The sequence below is a fragment of the Colletotrichum navitas genome, assembly GCF_030913465.1.
Source record: "Colletotrichum navitas strain CBS 125086 chromosome Unknown LY79scaffold_63, whole genome shotgun sequence".
Classification (NCBI taxonomy): domain Eukaryota; kingdom Fungi; phylum Ascomycota; class Sordariomycetes; order Glomerellales; family Glomerellaceae; genus Colletotrichum; species Colletotrichum navitas.
This window is the reverse complement of record NW_026850609.1, coordinates 105157-124438: the sequence shown is the minus strand read 5'-3', so window position 1 is coordinate 124438 and position 19282 is coordinate 105157. Positions and strand designations below refer to the sequence as shown.

The 19282-nt window shown below is 54.0% G+C and overlaps 9 protein-coding genes across 9 annotated transcripts; 6 read left to right on the top strand and 3 right to left on the bottom strand.

Annotated features, from left to right (window-relative positions):
* The first annotated feature begins 58 nt into the window (after positions 1 to 58).
* Positions 59 to 2661, top strand: LY79DRAFT_563609 (acyl-CoA N-acyltransferase). Its single transcript, XM_060558577.1, has 3 exons — positions 59 to 1127; positions 1216 to 1798; positions 1880 to 2661. The coding sequence occupies exons 1-3, from the start codon at positions 409 to 411 to the stop codon at positions 2276 to 2278; spliced, it is 1701 nt and encodes a 566-aa protein (XP_060410797.1). The 5' UTR covers positions 59 to 408; the 3' UTR covers positions 2279 to 2661.
* LY79DRAFT_336474 (glycylpeptide N-tetradecanoyltransferase) lies at positions 2243 to 4263 on the bottom strand. The gene is made up of 3 exons (XM_060552541.1): positions 3837 to 4263; positions 3597 to 3765; positions 2243 to 3494 (listed from the first exon to the last, which is right to left on the bottom strand). Exons 1-3 carry the CDS (start codon positions 3845 to 3847, stop codon positions 2610 to 2612), a joined length of 1065 nt encoding a protein of 354 aa, XP_060410796.1. The 5' UTR covers positions 3848 to 4263; the 3' UTR covers positions 2243 to 2609.
* Positions 4264 to 5160: 897 nt separating this feature from the next.
* On the top strand, positions 5161 to 8004 carry LY79DRAFT_522265 (uncharacterized protein; the record flags this gene model as incomplete). The annotated part of the gene is made up of 1 exon (XM_060555431.1): positions 5161 to 8004. One exon carries the CDS (start codon positions 5161 to 5163, stop codon positions 8002 to 8004), a length of 2844 nt encoding a protein of 947 aa, XP_060410795.1.
* Positions 8005 to 8922: 918 nt separating this feature from the next.
* Positions 8923 to 9743, bottom strand: LY79DRAFT_672332 (uncharacterized protein; the record flags this gene model as incomplete). The annotated part of the gene is made up of 2 exons (XM_060564036.1): positions 8923 to 9413; positions 9506 to 9743. 2 exons carry the CDS (start codon positions 9741 to 9743, stop codon positions 8923 to 8925), a joined length of 729 nt encoding a protein of 242 aa, XP_060410794.1.
* Positions 9744 to 9868: 125 nt separating this feature from the next.
* LY79DRAFT_563596 (uncharacterized protein) lies at positions 9869 to 10797 on the top strand (the record flags this gene model as incomplete). The annotated part of the gene is made up of 1 exon (XM_060558576.1): positions 9869 to 10797. A coding segment is annotated over exon 1 (472 nt), but the record flags the coding sequence as incomplete, so codon positions are not given.
* A 71-nt stretch (positions 10798 to 10868) lies between these two features.
* On the top strand, positions 10869 to 11280 carry LY79DRAFT_563595 (uncharacterized protein). The gene has a single exon (XM_060558575.1). The coding sequence runs from the start codon at positions 10902 to 10904 to the stop codon at positions 11121 to 11123; it is 222 nt and encodes a 73-aa protein (XP_060410792.1). The 5' UTR covers positions 10869 to 10901; the 3' UTR covers positions 11124 to 11280.
* A 3682-nt stretch (positions 11281 to 14962) lies between these two features.
* LY79DRAFT_563592 (uncharacterized protein) lies at positions 14963 to 15758 on the top strand. The gene is made up of 2 exons (XM_060558574.1): positions 14963 to 15273; positions 15335 to 15758. The coding sequence occupies exons 1-2, from the start codon at positions 15195 to 15197 to the stop codon at positions 15505 to 15507; spliced, it is 252 nt and encodes an 83-aa protein (XP_060410791.1). The 5' UTR covers positions 14963 to 15194; the 3' UTR covers positions 15508 to 15758.
* Positions 15759 to 17219: 1461 nt separating this feature from the next.
* LY79DRAFT_563589 (uncharacterized protein) lies at positions 17220 to 18165 on the top strand. The gene has a single exon (XM_060558573.1). The coding sequence runs from the start codon at positions 17430 to 17432 to the stop codon at positions 17784 to 17786; it is 357 nt and encodes a 118-aa protein (XP_060410790.1). The 5' UTR covers positions 17220 to 17429; the 3' UTR covers positions 17787 to 18165.
* Positions 18166 to 18168: 3 nt separating this feature from the next.
* On the bottom strand, positions 18169 to 19091 carry LY79DRAFT_613314 (uncharacterized protein). The gene is made up of 2 exons (XM_060561961.1): positions 18945 to 19091; positions 18169 to 18883 (listed from the first exon to the last, which is right to left on the bottom strand). Coding segments are annotated over exons 1-2 (663 nt in total). The 5' UTR covers positions 18947 to 19091; the 3' UTR covers positions 18169 to 18222.
* Positions 19092 to 19282: the final 191 nt, after the last annotated feature.

Genomic DNA, 19282 nt, shown 5'->3' with positions numbered 1-19282 from the left:
TGATAAAAATAAGGCCCGGAAAGGCTCCTTATTGTCTTTAAACCATAGCTGGTGCAGTCCGTCTACCTACATGGCCAAAAAGGAATTAATTAGTATTCTGGCTGGCATACTTGCTCCTTTACAACGTGCAATGCAGGGATCGCTAACGCCAATGGACTGACCACTAATTAGCCTCCAGTGCCCCGCAAACCACCGAGGTTTCTGGCCACTGACCCCGCCATGATGCAGTCACATAGCTGGAATCTGCCCGGCTACATGAAACTGTCCCCTGCGCCAAAACTTCTTCCCCGCCATTACCGCCTCCAGGCTTGACCAGAGCTCCCAAAGCTCCTCCCCCATCACGACAAAAACGATCTGCTTCTCCGGACACCGATCGCGGTGAAACATCCGTCCAACCTACGAAATAAAATGCCCGCCGAGGAGTCCAAGCCCCTCGACCCGGCCGTCAAGGACGCCAACGACGCCCTGGCCGAGGCCACCGACAAGGGCAAGGGCAAGGAGCCCGAGGCCGAGTCGGAAGACGAAGACGGAGAGGAGGATGTGCCCGAGGAGACAGCCCCTGGCGCATCCGCCGGCGCGGCCAAGAAGAAGAAGAAGAAGTCTAAGAGAAAGAAGCTCAAGGAGGCCCTCACCGGCAAGCCCAGCGACCCCGAGCAGGCCGTCAAGGACGCCATCAGCGGCCTCACCCCCCAGCAGCTGACCGAGCTCCTCGCCCTGAACCCGGCCCTCGCCAACGAGCTCGGCAGCGGCAGCGGCGGATCCGGCGCCAAGTCGTCCGCCGAGATCGCCGCGGCCATGCAGAAGCTCGACCTGCAGGACATCATGACGGGCCTCGCGTCGGCCGGCAAGAACGCCAAGGACATGGCCAGCTACAAGTTCTGGGCGACGCAGCCCGTGCCCAAGTTCGGCGAGTCGGAGAAGAAGATCGAGGACGGCCCGATCCGCATCCAGACGGTCGACGAGGTGCCCAAGGAGGCGGCGCCCATGGTGACCGGCTTCGAGTGGGTCACCATGAACCTCGAGGACGACGGCGAGATGAAGGAGGTCTACGAGCTGCTGAACGGACACTACGTCGAGGACGACGAGGCCATGTTCCGCTTCAACTACTCTCCGGCAATGCTCCGATGGTGAGGAACCTTTTTCTTTCTTTCTTAAGCAAACCCGTTGTACGACATGGCCAAACCTTCCCGTGCTAACCTAATTCTGCAAACACAGGGCGCTCATGGCCCCCGGCTGGCGCAAGGAGTGGCACGTCGGCGTGCGCGCGTCGCAGTCCAGGAAGCTCGTCGCCTTCATCTCGGCCATCCCCGTCAACCTGCGCGTGCGCAAGAACGTCATCACCTGCTCCGAGGTCAACTTCATGGTCGTCCACAAGAAGCTGCGCGGCAAGCGCCTCGCGCCCGTCCTCATCAAGGAGATCACGCGCCGCAGCAACCTGCGCGAGATCTGGCAGGGCCTCTACACGGGCGGCGTTGTCCTGCCCAAGCCCGTCAGCACGTGCCGCTACTTCCACCGCGCTCTCAACTGGCAGAAGCTGTACGAGGTCGGCTTCAGCCCGCTGCCGCCCAACAGCAAGCCGCAGTACCAGATCCGCAAGTACCAGCTCCCGGACGCCACGTCGACCAAGGGCCTGCGCGAGCTCCAGGAGCAGGACATCGACGCCGCGTCGGAGCTGCTGACAAAGTACCTCAATCGCTTCGACATGGCGCCCGAGTTCACGAAGGACGAGTTCAGGCACTGGTTCCTGCACGACAAGAACGCGCCTGGCGAGCAGGTCATTTGGACCTACGTCGTCGAGGTTTGTCTTACTTGACACCCCCCGCCCCCCTCCCCGTCCTCGTAAGCTTTTATCTCGCGCAGACACTGACAGCATGACCAGACCAACGGCAAAATCACCGACATGTTCTCCTTCTACTGCCTCGAGTCCACCGTCATCAACAGCTCGAAGCACCAGGTGGTCCGCGCCGCCTACCTCTGGTACTACGCCACCGACGTCGCCTTCGCCACACCCTTCAACAGGGAGGCGCTCAAGACGCGGCTGAACTCGCTGATCGGCGACGCCCTCATCATGGGCAAGAAGTACAAGTTCGACGTCTTCAACGGCCTGTCCCTGCTCGACAACGGCCTGTTCCTGGAGCAGCAGAAGTTCGGCCCGGGCGACGGCCAGCTGCACTACTACCTGTTCAACTACCGCGCGGCCCCAATCGCGGGCGGCGTGGACAGGAGAAACAAGCTCGACGAGGAGAATCTGAGCGGTATTGGCTTGGTAATGTTGTAAGGCGCCCCCGAGACGGACGACGAGGGGAGGGGGGAGAGGGGGGAGGAGGACCAGTAGCAAAAAATAGCTCCGAAAGAGCAGCAGGGCCAAGGGAGGAAGCGCACCATGAATGCCGAAAGCATTACCGGCGTCGAGGGAGGGGAATGAATGGTGAGAGGTATCACTGAATAAATCAAAATCATCACGACGTACAAAAAACTGCCTATCGAGGGGGGAGGAACGTTGTCGTGCCCAAATGGCATCCTTGCCCTCCCCCCTTTGCCCTTCCCGGCTTCTTATGCCCCAACCAAGCCGAAAAAAAGAAAAAGAAAAGAAAAAAACCTGGCTTCCGTTACGCTACTGGCTCCAGCTTTTCCACCACGGCGATTCGGTCCTCTAGCCACCTGTGGAACCACGGCGCCCTGTCCATGAGGGGCGCGTGGCCCATGCCCTCGACGATCTCGACGACGGCGGGCTCGAGGTGCTTCGCCAGCAGCCTGCCGTGGTGGACGTCGATCATGAGGTCGCGGGTGCCGTGGATGACGGCGATGCGGTCGCGGCCGACGGCGTCGGCGAGCTGGCGCAGCTGGGCGGGCGACTTGTGGTGCCAGCCGGCGGCGGCGAGCTGCTGCAGGAAGCCGCGGATGGAGTAGAGGCCGGGGGTGTAGTGCTTGACGATCTCCTGGGCCTGGAAGCGCTGGAAGTTGCTGTCGAAGCGGCCGTAGCCGCGGCCGCCGTCGGCGGGGCCGCAGCGCGGGGTGGCGTCGCCGGGCAGCTCGGCGGCCTCGTCGGGCATGGCGAGCCAGTCGGCGGGGAAGAGCCTGAGGGCGGTGTAGGCGATGCTGCGCTCGACGCCCTTGGGGATGAGCATGGAGGCGCGGTCGCGCAGGTTCTCGAGCAGCGGCTTGGTGTTCTCGACCCAGGGCGCCGTGCAGAGCAGGGTGATGGAGGCGAAGAGGGCCGGCGCGGCGAAGGCGATCTCCTGGGAGATCATGCCGCCCATGGAGATGCCGACGAGGTGGACGCCGCGCGGGGCCGCGTCCCAGCCGACGTGGGCGAGGACCTCGAGCGCGTCGCGGGCCATGGCGGACGTGGTATACCGGCAGTAGGGCACGTCGGACTCGCCGATGCCGCGGTTGTCGTAGATGAGGACGGAGTAGCGGGAGGCGTGGTCGTGGCCAAAGTACTTTGTCTGGCGCTGCCACGAGGTCTTGAGGCCGGCGAGACCCATGACGAACTTTTGAGAAGGGGGGGGGAGCGGTGTTAGTTACGTAGATAAGAAGAACATGCCATTGTCATTATACTCGAGAGACGCGGGACAGGAGGGGGGGGCATTCACAATGATTTTTACCGGGCCGTGGCCATGAATCTCCCAGGCAATGTTGAAGGGCCCGCCGCGACCGTGGGCGACGGGGAGCTTTCCCTTGCGGTCGGGCTCGAGGTTCCATATCACGGAGGGATAGGAAGGGTGCTTCATGGTCTCTTCCACCGTCGGGAAGCCTCGCTTTCTGCACACGCGCGCTGTTAGTCGGGAACGGGGGGCCCAGTGACGGAGAGCGGGGGCCGGGGCGAGGGGTACTCTGCGGCCATGGCTGCGTGCGTCTTGTGTCACCGACGATTCCGCCGCCAAGGGTTGTTTGTTTGCGCGTGTCGAGGTAATGGTCGAGGGGGTCGAGTGGTGGTTGAAGCGTTGTTTGCTACTCTCAGCTGGCGACCCAAGGGGGGGGTTCGACGATGGAGAAGATGTAGTGGCTTTGCTTTAATAACTCCGACCACGCGTGGCGACGAAGCAGATATTACAGACGCGGGGGGAGTTTGAGGTTGCGAGTTGAGTGCAATCCGAGGTTTCCGGGATGCGACGCTAGACACAGGAACCCGAAAGGAGATGAAGCGATTTTTCTTTTTCTCTTTTCAACTACAGGTTTAGTGCTGTTTACGTTGCGAATCGTACAATCGGATCGGGCCGTTCGTACGGAGAGACGTACGGGGGGTAAGTAGGTAGGTATAGATAATTTAAAAGGGAATGACCGACCATTGGGGCCGGGGAAAAGCTATAATAGGGGTGGTGACGTCGACCGTTGACGGCCCGGACGGTTATTGAGATACGGACTCAAATACGGCAGACTGGTATTGATACAAGTATCCGCGTAGCACTTCCTTTCCTGCGCGGTCTCTGGGGTTCCCATCTCGATATGTAATGCCGAGGTATCAGGAAGGATGTATCTACTATGTATGTAGTATAGTGTCTGCCTCCGCATTGACAGTCCGTCTCCTTTAGGAACGCTTCTCCGGTTTTCAGGTGATGGCAATGACCATGGGCGCGCGCCTGCAAGTACGCCCAATGGCACGACATGATGGGGGGTTTTTTTGACCGTTTTTACCTCCGATCCAACCTAACAAGAGCTCGGATTTGGCTTCTTGGGTACTGTACCTCGCGAGTCCCGAGTTCCAGTTCCAGTTCTAGTTCACATGACCTTCGAAGCGTTGCGCGCCATAAGCTTCCTCTATTGTCGAATTCATGTGGGGCGCGGAACACCTTGCGCGGTACGTACCTCGCTGCACAGCTCTAATCCCTGCTGGCTGATCATGCGTGGCCCCACCCACACAGGTACCCTACTAGGTATCTATGTACATCCGCGAACATCTTTGACCGCTTACCTTTCAAGCGATTCATGCTGGCAGTATTCCAAGCTGGCGCATCTGCATCTGTCGTAGCTGTTCTGTTTGTTGCCAAGTAATTGATCATCACCAACTTCTCGAACCCAGCCCTCTACGCCAGCATTATTGAAGAATCTTCCAAACGCCCTCAACAGCCAAGATCCCGAATCGCATCCAATTTTGCTGATGCGGAGCGGCTTATTACCCTCAACATGCTTCACGTATAGCTACATCTAGGCTCCATCATGTGGCTCCCGCTGCCATCAACCGACAGCCTGACACGGCCTCGCATCGCCGTTGCCGTCTTCTCTGCTGTCGCAGCGGCATCCCTTGGCTACTACACCTACCAGGCCAACAGAGACCCCTATCGAGATGTGTCTGGCCCCGGTCTGCACCGAAGCAATGCCGTCCGCCGCCCCCACAGACGATCCCGCCGCAATTCCGTTTCCTCCCAAGGCTCCCGTGGGGGGGAAGAGAATCTCGACCTCGACGCCATGCGCCCTTTTAACGACGGCGACACCGTAGTAGACGGCGGCACCGTCGACGAGTGGTGGAACGACCCCAACAGCATGCAGCCGCAGGCCCGGGCCGGCCACAATATTGTCAGCCTCTTGTTCAGGGTCTCGGAGGACAACGCGAGGCGGAACGCTTGCGTCCACAGGGGCTGCGCCTGTAACGCCTGCGGCATGGTGCCCATACGCGGCGTTCGCTACCGCTGCGCCAACTGTGCCGACTTCGACCTATGCGAGACGTGCGAATCCCAAGGCGTGCACATCAAAACGCACATCTTTTACAAGATCAAGGTCCCCGCGCCGCCCTTCGGCCCCCGCCACATGCAGCCAGTCTGGTACACTGGCGACCCGGACACCTGCTATAGAAACTTGAATCGTAGCCTGATGGCGAGGCTCAGCAAGGAGACGGGCTTCGAGAGGCCCGAGATCGAGGCCTTCTGGGAGCAGTTCACCTTCATGGCCAATACGGAATGGCGCGAGGACCCCGACGAACTGCACCTGGCCATGGACAAGAAGACGTTCGAGCGGTGCCTCGTCCCCTCGGGCGGCTCGCGACATGCAACGCCGAACCTCATCCATGACCGCATGTTCTCCTTTTACGACACGAACAACGACGACCTGATTGGCTTCACCGAGTTCCTGCACGGGCTGGCCTACCGCAAGCGCAAGGACAAGCTGCGCAAGATCTTTGAAGGCTACGACATTGACGGCGATGGCTTCGTCAACCGCCGTGATTTCTTGCGCATGTTCCGTGCATACTACGTCCTCTACAAGCAGATGCATCGCGATATTCTCGACGGGCTCGACGACCAGCTGATGGGAAGCACGGAAGCTCAGCAGCTCGTGGCAAGCAGACAGCCCCTGAGCAGTCTCTTTGGCCGCGAGGGTAGGGTCCCCCGCGCCCATGCTAATCACCGCAGCGAGGGCAAGATCTTCCATCCCAACGGCGACGTGGAACTCGAGCCGGGCAGGAATGGTATCGTGAGTGACGACAGGGGAGACACGTCAGGGAGGGAGGACGTGCTGACGAGGCTGTTTGCACCATACCTTGGCAGCCCGTGGTCTGGTCAGGTGCGCTCTCCGGATAGCGAGCCGGACACTCCGTACTGGGATGCTTTGCTTAACCCACCCACGAGCATTGACGACCTGCCCGACTTGCTCACCGGACAGCGTCGCGAGCGCAACGAGATTGATTTTGACTTTGATCTGGAGCTCGGCAGCTCCGATGGCGAGGACGGAGCAAACAACAACTCGGATGCGGAAAACAGAAGCCAGACTGGCGACGCTGCAGCACAGGCCGACGGCTCTGAAAGCCAGAACCAAAGGGTCGACCCTGACCAGTTCACAAACACAGTTCCCACCGAGAGTCAACTCAGGGCCCAGGTGATCAACCACAAGAGGCAGATGGCTCCCGATATTGAACGGAGACGGCGGCAAGCCGCCAGAAAACAACTGCACGACAGGTGGAAGAGACGACAGTTTTACCTCGACGAGGAGGAAGGCGGCCTTCCCCCTGATGGCTGGCATTCTGACGAGGATGTCCTGCTCAATCTCAATGACGTTGCGGAGAGCTCCAAAGCAGCGCAGCAACAGGTCTTGTCTCCGCGGTCCAGATCGTCGTCAAAGGTCCGCTTCGCCGAGGACATGGACGAATACGAAACCAGATCGAACCCCTCGACGTCATCTAGAAGCGTGCCCGAGCGCTGGGGTGGCTTGGAGATTCCTGACGAGGAACGTGACGCCGGCAAAGAGATCCTTTATCAGGTCACGCAGCAGGCCTTCAACGAGCTTCTCGATGCCATCTTTAAAGACAAGGAAGACTTGGCCGTAAAGGCGGCTGCGACAAAGGCTAATCGGGACAAGCACAGAAGCCTGTTTGAGCACCTGACTATCGATCGGCCCGAACCCAAGACGGCGGAGCCGCGACAGCCTAGGAAGGCCATCGACGAGGACAAGCCGATTGCCGAGAGATCTCTGGAAGAACTCTTATTGACTAGTGGTTACAGAGTCGACGAGTTCGGTCACGAGGTTGATGAATCTGGGCAGAGAACCTATGGGTCCGCTACAGAAAACAGACAGAGGGTCGAAGAAGTCCTTGATGATGATGAGGAGGAGGAGAAGGCAGATGAGTATGAGAAGGATGATGGTGACGAGGGCGAGGTGATTGAGGAAGACGCGGAATACGAGGATGCGGTCGAGGCCGAGTTCCGGGACCCGACGATGCCTCAGTTCCGACCCAACAGCGAGGCCACGGTCGCGTCTATCTCATCAGACAGCTCACCGGCCCCCTCGGAATCCTCGACATCGATCCAAGGATCCAAGTCGACGACGACGACGAAGAAGAAGAAGAAGAAGAAGTCTAAGTCTACCCGGTTTGCAGAAGGCTCGTCCAAGGCCATCACGCACTTCACACTCCTGGAATGGAAGCGTCTTGACCTGGCGGAGAAGGAGGCCGCCGACCGTGGCGGCTGGGGCAAACTGAGCTTCGAGGAGTTTGAGGAGATTTACAAGAGCCAGGAGAACGCCGGGAACCGTCTGGATTACCTGGGCAGCTGGGTCGACTTCTGCATCCCATAGTTCGAGGGCAGCGACGTGAGGCCGAAGGATATGTTTACCGCGGTTACTTGGTCGGAGAGATGGTCCACGCCCGAAGGTTTTCGGGAAGGACCATGAGGAAGACGCACGATGAGCTCCTGCGAGCAGGGGAGGGATCGTATTTTATCTTATAAATAGCACCGGCTGACTCCTCTCCACCTTGGTCGGCTTCAACAGTTTTGTGGATAACGACACCTCAACTGCTACATCGGGCAGCCTAGTCTTCATCATTGCGGAGAATAGAGATTCAAATGGCGGGGTTGGTACCGGAATTTAATATCGTAGGCGATAGTGAGTTAGGGGCGAGCAACATGCAGCTTGGAGTTCCGGGGTGGTGAAAATGTACGTAGCTAGGCAATCATGGACAGGCCGCCAGGAAACAGAGACACATATACATCAATCATGTTCATCCGGTCTGCACTCCTGGCGCGGTCAGGATGCTGGGCCATTCCACCACAACTGCAACAAGCCGCTCTACTTCCGAAGCCAGAATACATTCCTCATCTACGTTTCACTATCAGCGGACAAAAGGACACCCTCCCCTAAGCTAATCTTCGTGGCGATTACAGAGGCGGATAACCACCAGACGAAAACCAATCAAACCTGGTGCCGAATCACTTCGATAGGGGGCTTAGACTAATCATCCTCGCGGGTAACGGTAAAGACCACGCCCCCTCTTAACTAGTCGTAAAGCCGACTCACACCCCAACTCACTACCAGTTATTCTCTCTCTCATCTCAATATGACAAGCTTACGTTGCATCTTCTCGCCATCCGGTCGTTTTCGCAGGTCACTTGGGGAAACATTCTATTTCTATTTCAATGTATCCCATATTCATTTCGTAATTGTCTAGCATTTCACATCGTGGGTATCATAACAAACCGGGACGGAGCCCGTCCTTCACTCGTGGTCCCTCATCCAATCCATCAGCTGCCGCCAGTCGACGCACTGGTGTTCCGTGCCGAACCCCGTCACGCCGCCGATCGCGGGGTCCCCGACCTCGATCGTCAGGTCGGGCTTGCACAGGATCGACTGGCGCACGAGGTCGAAGCAGTGGCCGACGTGGTACATGTCGTGAGCGTGGTTGTGGTCGTGCTCGGTCCTGTGATGCCCCGCCGCCGCCGCCGCCGCCGTGCGAGAACCCCTTGCGCCCGTGTCGTTGCGGGACCGCGCCGCAAAGTCGGGCCGCGCCTCGTAGAGGGTCTGTCGGATCATGTCGAGGCAGTGGAGCTGGTGGAAGACGGCCACGCAGCTCTTCTGGGGCGCCAGCTTGGGGTGTTTGAAGAAGCCGCCTTCCTTGGGCAGGAGAGACGCCCAGGCTTCGTCGACCTCCGGGGACGGGGGCATGGCGTACTTCAGGTCCAGTTCAAATGTCTTGCGCACGGTTGATACTTTTTTTTCGTTGTATGTTAGCAAACGTTATTCGGACGTCGGAACGGCAAAGAAGCCATAGGAATGGGAAGGGGAGGGGCTTTTGACTTACGTTGAAGCTCCGACTTGACGGGTTCATCGCCATAGTATCTCGGCTGTGTTTGACTCGAAGAAGAATGCCTGCTTGCGGAGGCTACGAGGATGAGAAGAATCGCATAGAACAGATGTATTCTCCCGTGCTTCCAGTACTGTCTCAACCGCGACTGTCTTGCCGGCACTTCGTCGCCGCTTTCAACCTCGTATCCGAGTTGGGCATACTGGTGGTGTGTTTTGATAGTCGGTGCCAACATTATGGGGGGGATTCGTTGGGAGTGGTCAAAATGGAGGAAATGCCAAAAGCGAGTAAGTTATCAGCCGCTGCCACACATTTAGAAGCTCAAGATGAATACGTGTAGTAGGCTGGACATTAGCAATGCACAGTTCGGAAATCAAATACATGCGCTGATGAGGGAAGGAGTCCCCTCCCCCTGGTGTCTTACGCAACGTCATCCGAGGCCGAGAGCAGAGTCGAAGAAGCAAGCAGACTGGTGATCGCCAACCTCTGACCGGATCAGCCTTCACGAGTGCGTTCCGACATCACAACCCGCGCCGCATAGCGGTTCGGGACACCGGATGACGTTCCCTTCGTCCAGTCCAGGCATGGGTCTGCAATCCAAACCCCCACCGTCGAGGAGACGATACATCAAAACTCGCCGTTGTGATTCGCCTGATTGTCAATCTGGGCCGTGGCCTTTTTCGTCCGATCATTCCAGATCATGGATAATAACCTTAGCAGAGGCAAGCTCGCGGGAAGAGAGCATAGCCACCAACGCCCATGTCTCAACATGCGGTGATCCGCGTTTCCGGGTTTCGGCCTGGCCTGTCAATCTTGCGCTTGGCTTTAGGGAGTGGGGAGCCGTATCGGACCAGCTGGAAGCCGCCCGCGTGGCGGGATTGATCGGCGACTATTGCGTTGCGCGGGCCAACATTCAAAACGCAGAGGTTACAAGCTTTGGGCCGGTTTTGCCGTCTCCAGTATATAAAATCTACGGTTCCCCGGATTTCGGCACCCGTCGTACATGGGGGCGGAGTTTGGCCCCGGTGAAATAGCAACAACCTGACACAGACGGTCGGTGCTCGGACCAGTGCTTTTGGCTTCTGCCCCTTCAGACGAGGGTAGTGGTTGGCACTAAACGGCTGAATATATCCGATGGCATTTGAACCATTTAGCAGGTCCCTCAACTACCTAGGCGTATGAAGGACACGGGGCCATTCCAGACGAGCCTGACAGACGCTCGTACCAATATTCTATTCTCTGTGAGTCACCGCAGCTAATAAGTAGGATGACTGTTCAGAGGCGATGCCCAAGCCATTGACAAAACAAGAAGGCCCTCAAGCCTTCAACAGCAATGCGCCGCTTGAGAGTCTTGGAATAACAGGAACTTGTGCGAGTGTGGGGTAGCGAAGCGATGGACGTTGTGCGACGATTCAGTGCACTTTTGATTATAATTGGCCGTTTGAGGGCAGTCTTGATGTCCTGGCTTCTCGCAGCAAGAGTCGGGTTTCTTCTGTTGAATGCGTTACAGGACCTGTATGTTTGTCAAACCCTCACTCACTTGAATCCTAACTACAACAGTATGTCTCCATTTTTGGCCACTCTGCGTATGAGATTAAATCGCCGACGAGCCTGATCGTGAGAACGGCAACGGGCTCAGATGCAGATGAGTTCTTCGACCTCACGACGAAATCAGAAAACTTCACATTCGAGGAACCTGAGAAGGGATCTTACACTCGAAGAAAAAAAGAAAAAAGAAAAAAGAAAGAAAACTTTGCGTTCGTAAATTCGCCGAGTTCACCTTCGAATCTTTCGATTCCAGCAGAATTTCCCACGGAAACGACTTTCTCGCCGGGCATAAAGTACATGACGGCCTTTGGCATCATCGTCGACCATGAACACTGGCGCAAAGGCTATGGCATAGAGACAAGCAGTGCGTTAGTGTGATACGCTAGGATTGGGCCCGGTTGTGGGCTCTCCAGAGCCGAGACAGGCAACGACAACAAACCGTGACAGCACTTGTGTGGGCGATTGGCCTCGCTGACTTTGAAGGGAGGCACATGTTACGATGCCCAGCCAAGATGTTTGGATGTGGAGGTTTGACACTGGCCACTGGAAACAAGCCAAGAAAAGGTCGCAACCCGCATGTTCTGCGACGATAGAAACCTGGCGCGGGACCATTCCACCCAAGGGAAAGACCCGAGTGATATTGAGATGACCGGCCTGACGGTCATTCTGAATGTGACAACAATATCGGGCCTGATCTCGGTGCTGTTATTGGGGTCGAAGTTGGGATGTCGAAAAAGCTGGCGTGCCGTGAAGAAATAAGTAGATACTCAGGGTCGGACTAAGTCAGGTCAGTGACCATTGCTAGTGGCATTCATGTCAGGTAGAATCCCATCTTGTCTGGGTGACTTACCGAAAGGTGAACTTCGGCAGCAGTAGCGCCGGCTGAGACAATGTTACCCGACACGTGGGTCCCAACCGAGAACACTTCTTCGAAGCTCAACCTTCGTTGCAGCTGTATCGACATCGTAAGTGGCGACGATGTTACGGAGCTCCGCCAAGACAAGAAAGCACGTCTTGTCCTTGGCGACAAGGAACTCAGCGTGTTTGGCTGACTCAAGGTTTACATCCAAGACTGGAGGCTCTTGATATTGGCAGAGTCCTCTACTGATAAGGTCCCAGATGATAATGCCGGGCTGTTGTTAATGCTTTGCCCAAAAGTGATTGCCCATGCGCATGGCGAGGACGATTTCTCAAAGTCAAGAAAGGGACGTACTATGAAGCCGGAGCCAGACATCTGCCATTTTACGGTACAAAACTGAGGTTATGGCTACTTTGATAACCGAGAGGCTGTATATAGGTAAGAAGGCCCCTTCTTGCTCTTTCGGAAATAATAAATGGTGCCGCTGGGATTATTGAGACTTCTATCTGTGCGGGAAAGGAGGGATCTTGCCGGGTCCAAAGTGAGCCACGAAAGATTCAGCGCACACGCGGTAGTTGAAGCCGATGCTTCCAGAGTCGGTTCAGCCTCCGAGGTCTGAAGATCCAAAATTGCGGCAGCTCCAGCGTACAAGGCATCATAGAGGAGCGTTATTGCCATTGGCTTGGCGGACATCATTGCCATTACACACGGCGGAGAAAGGACGTCGAGCCTTCACGCCTTGAATAGCGTCTTCATCGTTGAATCCAGCATTTACAGAACCCAACACATGCCATAATGCTGACCACATATTTTTAATACCTATTCCGCGAATAGCGTCGGAAACATAACCTTCGGTACCCGCTCAGGAAATCGCTAAGTTTGTTTCCGCGCGGGATTGGAGTTGATCCTGGATAGCACTTTGGAATCATCACCTGTTCCTCAATGAAACTCCTGGTCAACCGGTTTAACAAGGAAGCCTGGATCATGCTAGCCCGCGTCAAACGTTGAGTGTCAAACTACCCCGACAATGGACGCAGATAAGATTCCAAAAGACATAGCCTTGATACCATGATGTGAGCGGGAACGGGAGATGAATTGCAACTTGGGATAAGCAAGGCGATGACGTAGAATTTAAGAAACGAACGAAGAGTTTACAGTCACATGCAGAAAGTCTGGGCCCACCCCGCATTTATACTTTCAACCGTCTTATAGAGTCAATACCGGGGCGCTTACGAGCTGTACGGCGGGCCCAGGAATGGTATACACGATACTGATAGACAAACAATGAGCGTTTAATTGACTATATTCTTGCCATATATGTTGTTAGTTTTATGGTTCTATTCGTAGTCAAAGTGATGTGGTAGATGTGTGGGCTGGGGGGAAACAAGTGGGTGACCCAGACTTTTTGCACGTCACTGTACCTTACCGGCCTTTTCACACTTCCATTGCACTGAAATCAATCCAGAACATGCTAAGGGTTTGTCCGCGTCTCCCTTTTTGAATTATAAAGTCTGATCCTCCTGTATCCAGTCTGATCCTGTTCATGATGTTTTCCACCAACGTCATAGACTTCGTAGTAGGTTTGAAGATATATTGACATCGTCACGGATATAAAAGCAGGAAAGAAAAAGAAACAGAGAAACGCAAAAGAGGTCACTCCATAGTGTCGACGTATCATGGCAGTGCCCCATGATATGGTACCTGGGTAAGGGAAAATGTACTGAGTAAGTGATAACGACTCTCATGTTCTCAAGGACGTTCTATCATACTCTGATGGCGTTTTATATATGCTACAACACAGTGGGTGCCCAGACGTACTTTCATTAAGGGCAAGTAACAAATATGGAACGGGATTTAGGCTAACGCGCTGCAATTGGAATCAAGTATGAGCTTGTCACCCAAAATAAAGTTGATTTAGAACTTATCGCCTACATGTATGCAGAGGGCATTTGTATAGTTCAAGATGAGTAGGCAACTGGGGTGTTTTGACAAGCGTGAGACCGGTTGATATTCGCAGTCATATTCAGTCCCTTACACGGATGAGCCATCTTTCATGAAATATGGGCGATCATTTAGTGGCGCGAATCTGTTCTCGAACTTAAAACTAAGTACATCAAACAAGTGCCTGATGACATCACGTGGCTAGCCTCGAACATCTTCGACAACGACGTGCCAAGACCTATATGCGATGTTGATTTTGAACAGCGCTATGGGAGTAACTGAATTTTCGACTGGGGACGTAGTAAAATATGTGATATTGGGGCTCGAAGGACGAGGAAAAGGTAATATTTGGAAAACACTGCAGCCCAGTAAGCTTCTTTTATGTAGGACATATCAATCTGATCCCCGTTCTTTGTTTATGTTATATTTTCAGCGTGGTATGTCCTTATTTGCAATTTTCTGTGTGGAGCGGTTAGTTGCTTGGCTGATGTCGCTGTGAGTGAAAGTTATGTTGACTGGACTGAATCAACAATATCATATATGCAACCTGCCGAGGTGTAACTAAACAAGCTACATTCGCGTCTGGCTATGTGTATGAGAAAACAAAGGAGAAGGAAACCCAAAATTCATTCGGTGTCTTGTCTATGTCTCTTCTTCCTCATCAAGGACGACTTTCGAAAACTACCATCTGCTTGCCTCCCATTTTCAAGCCACCCACGACCGCGGACCGTACATATCGGTTGGAGGCTGAGGTGATCTGCGGAGTAACCGTGAATTGTCTGATATTCCACCGATGACTTACGAAATTTACATAATCATTAACGAACAGAAGTAGTCATCTCTGAACAGCGGGAAGCACAGCCAACCGAGCTTCTCCACAAACACGATGGCTCGCTAACCACTCAATTCGCGAAGGAAGATTCCGCTGTTTTCTGCTTATTGGGCCTATGGCCGGACATCCGAGCCAGATGAATAAGGTTTCTCGAGCATTTTGACTAGCTGCAACGCAAGTCGTCACCTTAACGTAAAGGGTGTGACCTACCCCTCATGCTGGCAGCGGAATCCAGTCCTATTGCAGGTGGTTGAAACAAGTTTGACGGGACGAACGAATCGGAAGGGTTGGGGATGAACTCTGTTCCCCCGGCCATGTTATTACGAGCCACTTGACTTGTGCTACTCGACTTCGAGCGTATTAAAGACCAAGATACCCCTCTTTCTTCATTTCTGGCTGACGTTTCCCTCCTCTGAAATAACACTTTGCTTCCATCATCTCGCAACATCAAAGCTGAAAAAAAAAGTGCTCCGAGGATCTTGTATCATTGATCAAACGTATAAACCATGGCGCCAACAGCTAGTGAAAGGGCCCAGGCCAAGTTCTTTGCCGTGATCGAGGATCCTCGAAGATACGACTCGTCGAGTTCGTTCATGCCCCAGACATTGACCTGACAAATAACCAGACGCTGACAGTAATGGTCTAGACTTCAAGAACAGAGTCATGATCACGCGAACACCTTCCGGGGGTTCCGAGCTAACCAACATTGTTAGTCGGCCGCCGCCGCGTCGGGGTAGCTCCAGCAGCCAGGGCTCTGTCGTCGAGCATCACACTATAAGGAGCAGAATCAAGACTTGGATGTATCCTCGAGCTGTTTAGTCCCTATGTGGTGTCAAGTCGATTTGGGTGATCAACGTGTAGTAAACTTTGCTCGGCATACTGCTTTTGAAAGGAAAGCAGCAAATAAAAACAAGTCTTCATTTGAGATGGCTGTTGTCTCGGCCCCAATAGAACCCACTCCCAGGCTTCTCCGGCCCTAACAAGTACTTCACAAGACACGAAGTTTGCTGTGTTAAGTTTCTGCCCACTACTTGGACTTTTGTAGACCCATAGTTAATACAATTGCGAGAGCAATTCTGCAACCCGATTTCCAGTTGCGATTTGTTTCATTAGTTTCGCCGGCAGCAAGTTGGACCAATTTACACTTAGCACAGAAGAGTCTTGCTACTCTTGGAGCATCGGGGGTGTCCCAGAATCTCCCCATGAATGATCAAGATGGAACATCAAATGGCTGTATGGGGGCGCAGTCGTCCTCTATATCAGTTTTCCAATCTTCTTGGGTGATTTGCACAAGCTTGATGTTGTCATTGGCAGCATGGTACGCTAGTAAAGATGCCGATGAATTTCTATAAACGGAGAATGTACTTTGACAAGAGGAGAGGTTATCGCTGCGGTATGCGCTCATCAGGCCGGATGATTTCGCGGTATTAAATCGCTTTTCCTATGTTCTTAATGATCAATCAGCAATAGAAGTAAGAAACGCATGAAGCCTATAGGTAAGCAATGGTGCTGTCTGTTCTTCGATGAGTGCAGCAAGCTTAATCTACCCCTTTTCATCAGATTCTACCCAGATGAATCCAAGGATTTCTCTGCATCTCAGCAGCTATTGCTGGAGCATTTTCTGGAATTTGGACGAATCGAACAGCGGCTCAACTGCCACTGAGAGACGAAAGGAATCGTGGGCGCCTATCAATTCCCTTTATGTAATTGTGCGCGATATATCTCTTGAAGATGCAACGCAGTCTCCGTTTGATATTATTCTTAGCCTATAGTAATGGCAAGGATGATATTGAGCTTATGTGTATGAAGGCATTCTCCAGCGTACCAAATGAATACCCACTACTATCGGTTACAGGTATATTGCCAGTGCACTTTGGTACCGTATCCACTCGCTAGATTCACAAACCGCACTGATCACAGGCTGCTGGATAGGGGCTAGCGGACTGGCAGAAACAGGGATCTAGAAGTGGCAAATGCAGGGGTTAGTCAACGTTAGCAGCAAGTTAGGTAGCAAGGGTTAGGGTTGGGTGGGTGGGTGGGTGGCTAAGCTGGTTGACCGCCTTGCAAGATAGGCTTAGTGGATGGTCCGTGCGGTTTGTGAACCTAGCGAGTGTATACGGTATCCTGCCAGCGGGTTAAACCTATTTCAGTAGGCACTGCCACCACTGCCACCACTGCCACTGCTGCGGTCCATAACCCATGCAAAAAACGCCCTTTTTGCCGCAAATCCCCACAATGCAACAGCAGCAACAACTTCGCTAGCAATTAGTGCTACCACTACTGCTGTAGCTACTGCCTAGGCAGTATAGGCAGTATAGGCAGGATTAATTTGTGCTGGCGCTAGGTTAATCTGACGTGTAACTTCTTGAATCCTGGCCCTCTCATTGGTTAGATAAGTCAAATGCTGTTGTCGGCGATTTTTGCCTGGTGCTGACATAACCTGTTTCCTAACTAGGTTTAACCCACTGGCAGGATACCAAAGTGCACTGGCAATCCCCACCTCCCGTCCTCCGCCGGAGCTTCCCGGGCGCCTGAACAAGGTCAGACTCGGTCTTGCCGAAAAAATCGAAGCACAACGTCTAGATGCTCACATATGTTAGCTTTAACGCATCTTCCGCAGGCAGTCAATTGAGCATTCGTCTCTTGCAACCGAAGCACTCGCAATTCCCGCTCCTTCGCCAGCTCTCATTACCACACATTCTTTCTCTACCAACCCGCGTCTTAACAATCCCGAACTCAAAATGAAGCTCCCAACTCTCGCTACCGCCAGTTCTCTGGTGCTTCTTACCCTCGTCAAAAGTGCACTTGGCTGCGGTGCTTACAGAGCCTGCAACTGCTACAATGACGATGGCGCGGCGAACGACAATGCGACACAAACGGTCTGCAGCCGCTTTGACTCCGGGACAACGAATTTCACCGAGGGAGTGTGCCAATACACCGGCCCAGACAGCATAACCCGTGTTATATACATGTACTACTACGCCATGGACAACTGCGACTGGCGCGAAATGTGCACCGAAGCCGGTGCCACTGGGGCGGACTCCAGTTGCGACAACAAGGTACAGGAAGCCAATATTGAATACGCTCACCACAACTAAACGGCTACAACTACCTGGATATGGCTGTGATTGGAAACGGCCTCGACATTCACCACCCTCGGCGCGAAAAACGAAAAACCCCGATTGCGCCCTACCGCGATATAAAACACCAGGCGGCACGGCGCAGTATAATTACAATCCTGCAATTAGGATAGAAGGCTCATGGATATCTGGAGTGGTCTAGGAACACTCTACAGGTTAGCCAGGAGAGCAAGTCGTTTTCTGGAGACTTTCAAAACGCAGGAATGTCTCTGTCATTCAGGCTGGACATTGACGAGATGAGTCGGATGAAGCATCGAGAGAGCTTTTCATCAGAAGCAACAGCGAACATGAGATAAATAGATTTTATTCTTCAGACGGAGATTATGAATGTACACATTTTCTCTAGTTGAAGATGCAATACGCCTCTACCTTTAAACCCTCTTTTTCAAATCAACTACTCCAAACCATGCTCTTTCCACCATTTGAACTTGTAGCATACAAGCCTCGCAGTTGTTTCCTTCTCAAACCTTTCCCTCCACCCCTCTGGCAACTCTCCATGAAACCTGACAACTTCGAGATGGCAAAGTTGTGACAAAATGCCAAAGAACTCGCTGGACTTCTTCTCGTTGAACTTAGCCTCCCATCCTTTCAGATTCGAGAAAGTCGGCCTCGGCTCCCAGTCGATGACGAGCTCGACCAGGTCCTTGGATCGTTGCGCCACCTCGCCGAACACCCCCATCCACCGGTTCCAGTTCGGATACTCGGTGGTGAGGAGCAGGTGGAACTTGCGTAGGCGCTCGAAGCGGAGCGTCCCGTGAACGGCAAAGCCGATGCCCCTGTCGCCCAGGGCCTGAGGGTGTACATGCATAACGGCGTCTGCGTGAACCCGTTGCTGCAGTTCTCGGTAAGCGCGCTTGCATGCCAACATGAAGGGCGGCAAAGGTTTCGTGTAGACCCCTTGCTCGAAGTAAGTGAGCAACGGCCGCGAGGTGGAGCCAAAGTCTTCGCGGCTGAAGGCGAGATAGTATTCATAGATGCGCTCCTTGACTTCCCAGGGAAGAGCAAATAGGCCGGAGCCATTTTGCTCGAGAATGGTGTTAGTCTCCACGGATGTCCTGCTCAATATTAGCTAGGCTCAAGATGAAAAGGGGGTACGGTGGCTGAGGGTGACTCCACATTTCCTCGGCGTTTTTAACTTGGTCAATACTTGGTACGGATTATGACCTCGAGATTTTGTGTTGGCTTATGGACAAGGAGAAACAGCTGCTCCGCAACAACGAGAATGGCAAGCCAGACAGGACAACGCTAGATGGTGAATTCTTCTTCTTAAAAGCAGATGACTGCCTAGATCTACGCCGCTGCTGCCTGCTGAGTTTCTGCGGAAACATCTTGCCGCGTCGGCCGTTGGGGTTTACCCGCTTCCGATTGTTAACAACACATGCCAAGAACCCCGGTATGCTTCCTGCACGAAAGGAAAGGAACTTTCGCCGTGTTCAGTACCGGCGCCGTCTCTC

Bases quoted from the DNA above. Each gene is read 5' to 3' on its own strand.
- LY79DRAFT_563589 (XM_060558573.1), top strand. From the start codon at position 17,430: ATGAAGCTCCCAACTCTCGCTACCGCCAGTTCTCTGGTGCTTCTTACC.
- LY79DRAFT_563592 (XM_060558574.1), top strand. From the start codon at position 15,195: ATGGCGCCAACAGCTAGTGAAAGGGCCCAGGCCAAGTTCTTTGCCGTG. The intron at 15,274-15,334 runs GTTCGTTCATGC...GTAATGGTCTAG, and splicing joins TCGAAGATACGACTCGTCGA to ACTTCAAGAACAGAGTCATG.
- LY79DRAFT_563609 (XM_060558577.1), top strand. From the start codon at position 409: ATGCCCGCCGAGGAGTCCAAGCCCCTCGACCCGGCCGTCAAGGACGCC. The intron at 1,128-1,215 runs GTGAGGAACCTT...CTGCAAACACAG, and splicing joins TCTCCGGCAATGCTCCGATG to GGCGCTCATGGCCCCCGGCT. The intron at 1,799-1,879 runs GTTTGTCTTACT...CAGCATGACCAG, and splicing joins TTTGGACCTACGTCGTCGAG to ACCAACGGCAAAATCACCGA.
- LY79DRAFT_563595 (XM_060558575.1), top strand. From the start codon at position 10,902: ATGGACGTTGTGCGACGATTCAGTGCACTTTTGATTATAATTGGCCGT.
- LY79DRAFT_336474 (XM_060552541.1), bottom strand. The intron at 3,495-3,596 runs GTGAATGCCCCC...CCTTCTCAAAAG, and splicing joins ACGGCCCGGTAAAAATCATT to TTCGTCATGGGTCTCGCCGG.